This window comes from Rhinoderma darwinii, unplaced genomic scaffold (genome assembly GCF_050947455.1).
Source record: "Rhinoderma darwinii isolate aRhiDar2 unplaced genomic scaffold, aRhiDar2.hap1 Scaffold_100, whole genome shotgun sequence".
NCBI classification, from domain to species: domain Eukaryota; kingdom Metazoa; phylum Chordata; class Amphibia; order Anura; family Rhinodermatidae; genus Rhinoderma; species Rhinoderma darwinii.
The window spans coordinates 494,880-498,787 of NW_027461881.1; the positions used below are offsets into that span (position 1 = coordinate 494,880).

Genomic DNA, 3,908 nt, shown 5'->3' on the forward strand with positions numbered 1-3,908 from the left:
GGTGAGCCCTCAGTCTGCTCTATTTCTGGCTGACATCTTTGGTGGTGAGTCCTCAGTCTGCTCTATTTCTAGCTGACCTCTTGGGTGGTGAACCCTCGGTCTGCTCTATTTCTGGCTGACATCTTGGGTGGTGAACCCTCAGTCTGCTCTATTTCTGGCTGACCTCTTGGGTGGTGAACCCTCAGTCTGCCCTATTTCTGGCTGACCTCTTGGGTGGTGAACCCTCAGTCTGCCCTATTTCTGGCTGACCTCTTGGGTGGTGAACCCCCAGTCTGCTGTATTTCTGGCTGACCTCTTGGGTAGTGAACCCTCAGTCTGCTCTATTTCTGGCTGACATCTTGGGTGGTGAACCCTCAGTCTGCTCTATTTCTGGCTGACCTCTTGGGTGGTGAACCCTCAGTCTGCCCTATATCTGGCTGACCTCTTGGGTGGTGAACCCTCAGTCTGCCCTATTTCTGGCTGACCTCTTGGGTGGTGAACCCCCAGTCTGCTCTATTTCTGGCTGACCTCTTGGGTGGTGAACCCTCAGTCTGCTCTATTTCTGGCTGACCTCTTGGGTGGTGAACCCTCAGTCTGCTCTATTTCTGGCTGACCTCTTGGGTGGTGAACCCTCGGTCTGCTCTATTTCTGGCTGACATCTTGGGTGGTGAACCCTCAGTCTGCTATATTTCTGGCTGACCTCTTGGGTGGTGAACCCTCAGTTTGCTCTATTTCTGGCTGACATCTTGGGTGGTGAACCCTCAGTTTGCTCTATTTCTGGCTGACATCTTGGGTGGTGAACCCTCAGTTTGCTCTATTTCTGGCTGACATCTTGGGTGGTGAACCCTCAGTCTGCTCTAATCCTGACTTGGTAGGCAAGTTTACCATAGCGATCAAATACTAGCGGTAGCGATTGCTGTTCTTGATCAATCCGCTATGTCAAATCTGTCAGTTATGATTCATTCCCAGAACCTTTTCCTGGACCATAAGACACTGCACTTCTTTATGGTCCTGCCTAGCTTTCTTACATATATGTCGTTACAAATATAGCTGAATACAAACAAATGTAAAAGGATCCCTATTGCTATTTCAATGTATTCTTTATGCATTAGTACAATACTGGACGAACAACACACTCATCCCTGACCCAAGAAGCCCGGACCAGGTTGAACCTGGTAACTGCAGAGATACTATCCCAAAAGGCGGGCGGGAGTGGTTACCCGTCACTTCAAACAGCCCCTGGTGAGATGGTCATACACAATTCCCTCGGACCTCAGATGAGCAGAGGTTTTAATCCCTTCTTATCTATTGGACGTCCGGCTTCACAAGGATGACCACACTACACACATAGAGCATATACAATCAATCACTCAGACATACGCCTTGTTATTTCAACCAGAGTTAGTAAAACAGCAATATTCAAAAACAAAAGTATACAGGTCTACCTTGAGCTTTCCCAATTTATCCCTGGACTGACAAGGCACTTCCCACACAAAAAGGGAAAGCAGCAAGTCAAAGGCTCACTTACCCGGGGTTAGCTTTCCTGTACCGGGGAAAGTCCCACTCCGTTCAGTCCATGAAGGCGTGACTGGGATATCTTGCTGGGGCCTCCAAAGATGTTAGAGTTGCTCTCATAGGTAGATCAATTTCCAAGTATACATATATACATAGTATTTGGGCCCCCTGCCATCTGGATACCTGCAGCTTACATCTTCTCATATTTAAAATACTGATTGTAAAAAAACTAATTTTTGCTGTTATTTCTCTGGAAAACATTGAGATTATTTTAATTTCCAACAGCAATCGGTTACATGACTGGTTGTCTTGGGTAGTAAAAGGGTTAATGGTAATATCTAGGGAAATAAGTAATTAATAACCCTTTGACTGCCGTAAACGATAAGGTATATACTTGTTAAGCACCTCCCTGCTGAGCGGGTTTTGTGAACTGCAGCATTTAAGAGGTTAATGACATCATACCTGGTGGTTTAGGGCAGTCGATGTGTTAATAATAAGCTATTACCTACATACACTGTGGCCTGAGCTACTCAATCTGTAGACCGCAGACTGCTCAGGTACACAAATACTGGTTCATAGTGGGCTCCTACCTCATTGGGCCCCTGTGCAGCTGAACACGCCATCTGCCGGCCTCTGACTTTCGGCCCCCTGCAAGGATTGTTATGACCTTTTTTTTGCCCTTTTTTCTCATTTTTCCATAATTTATTTATTCATTCACAAGGTTTATTATTTATGAATATTTATATTATAATGCGTTTTTCTTCTTTTTTTGTCAGTTTGGCTGGTGCATGCACGGGCAAGGGGATCGGATACATGGGGATTGGATACATGGGGATCGAATGTATGGGGATCGGATACATGGGGATTGGATACATGGGGATCGAATGTATGGGGATCGGATACATGGGGATTGGATACCTGGGGATCGGATGTATGGGGATCAGACGTTGTCCTTATCATGGGGCATGCCAGATATTATTTGTGTGTGATTTCTAAATGTTTTTTACCTATTTTTTGTGGGGAAGGGGTTTTTGAAATACAATAAAACTATTTTACAATCTTTTTTTCATTGGATTTTGGGTTTTGGAGTTTTTGTTCTCATGCTTTTATAAACAGTGAAGGGGATATTGAAGATTGTCAGGGGCCCAGGGGACAGATCATCCACTGGCGGTCTATTCTGAGCAGAGGTAATCAGTGTCCAGAATATTTCCACCTTCTCCTTGACCGACCTCTTCCCTTTTCCCTCAGCCAACAGGTTTGACTTGAAGTCAGTTAATGGATGTGCTGCCGAATAACCGAACCTCACCCTCGTCCCACACAGAATTTGTCCTTCGTGGATTCCCCGGAGTTTCGAAGTCCAGAGAACTTCTTGCGGTCCCATTCTTTACTGTCTACGTCTTGATCTTGGCCGGGAGTCTCATCATCATGTACAGGATCTGGATGGAGAAGAGTCTGCAGTCCCCCATGTATTACCTCATCTTTCTTCTCTTTGCTGTTAATATGACCTGTAATACCGCCATTGTCCCCAACACCCTGGTGGCGCTGTTGTTTGGGATGGAGCAGATATCTCTAGGTGGCTGCTTCTTCCAGATGTTCTTTATGTACACCATGGTCATGTTTGAGTCCAATGTGCTGCTGTTGATGGCGCTGGACCGGTACGTGGCAATCTGTAAGCCTCTCCGTTACCATGACGTCATGACCGGCCGCCTGCTGCTTCTTCTCTCCATCTTCGGATTCGTTGAATGTAACCTCCTGGTTTCTCCAATAATTATTGTGGCCTCCAGAGTGGAGTTTTGCTTCTCCAACCTCATCCTGGACTTTGCATGTGAAAATATGGTTCTTCTGAATCTGGGTTGTGGGAACATCGATGACATCCAAATAGTGGGGCTGATGGTGAGGATCCTGGTGACCGCCATGGACATCACTCTGCTCCTCGTTTCTTACTCCAGTATCCTCTACGCGGCCATGAATGTCGTGACGGGGAAGGCTCGCCACAAAACGCTCCACACCTGCGGGACTCACCTGTCAGTCGTCGTGTTAAACTATTCCTGCGGTTTATTGTCGTCCATCGCGTACAGGATGCCGATCTCTATCAACCTCCAGAACCTCACCAGCGCCATTTACTACCTCTTCCCGGCCACCATACATCCATTTATATATGGCTACCGGGTGAAGGAGATCCGGCTGTGCTTAATAAAAGCCTGGACAAGATGAAGAATCAGAGTCTCCGGCAGGAATCAGATGAATCTCTATAGAATCTTCAGTAACTATGTCAATCCTCTGCTTTATTGCTCTGTCACTTCATGTCATACTCCAGTCACATCCAAAGCTGCAGCCACAATCCTGAGTTACACCACGTCTTATACTCTAGTCACATCCAAAGCTGCAGCCACAATCCTGAGTTACACCATGTC

The 3,908-nt window shown here is 46.4% G+C and overlaps 1 protein-coding gene across 1 annotated transcript; it reads left to right on the forward strand.

Moving 5' to 3' along the window:
• The first annotated feature begins 2,769 nt into the window (after positions 1-2,769).
• LOC142698225 (olfactory receptor 52N5-like) lies at positions 2,770-3,708 on the forward strand. Its single transcript, XM_075847867.1, has one exon. The coding sequence runs from the start codon at positions 2,770-2,772 to the stop codon at positions 3,706-3,708; it is 939 nt and encodes a 312-aa protein (XP_075703982.1).
• The last annotated feature ends 200 nt before the right edge of the window (positions 3,709-3,908 follow it).

Bases quoted from the DNA above. Each gene is read 5' to 3' on its own strand.
- LOC142698225 (XM_075847867.1), top strand. From the start codon at position 2,770: ATGGATGTGCTGCCGAATAACCGAACCTCACCCTCGTCCCACACAGAA.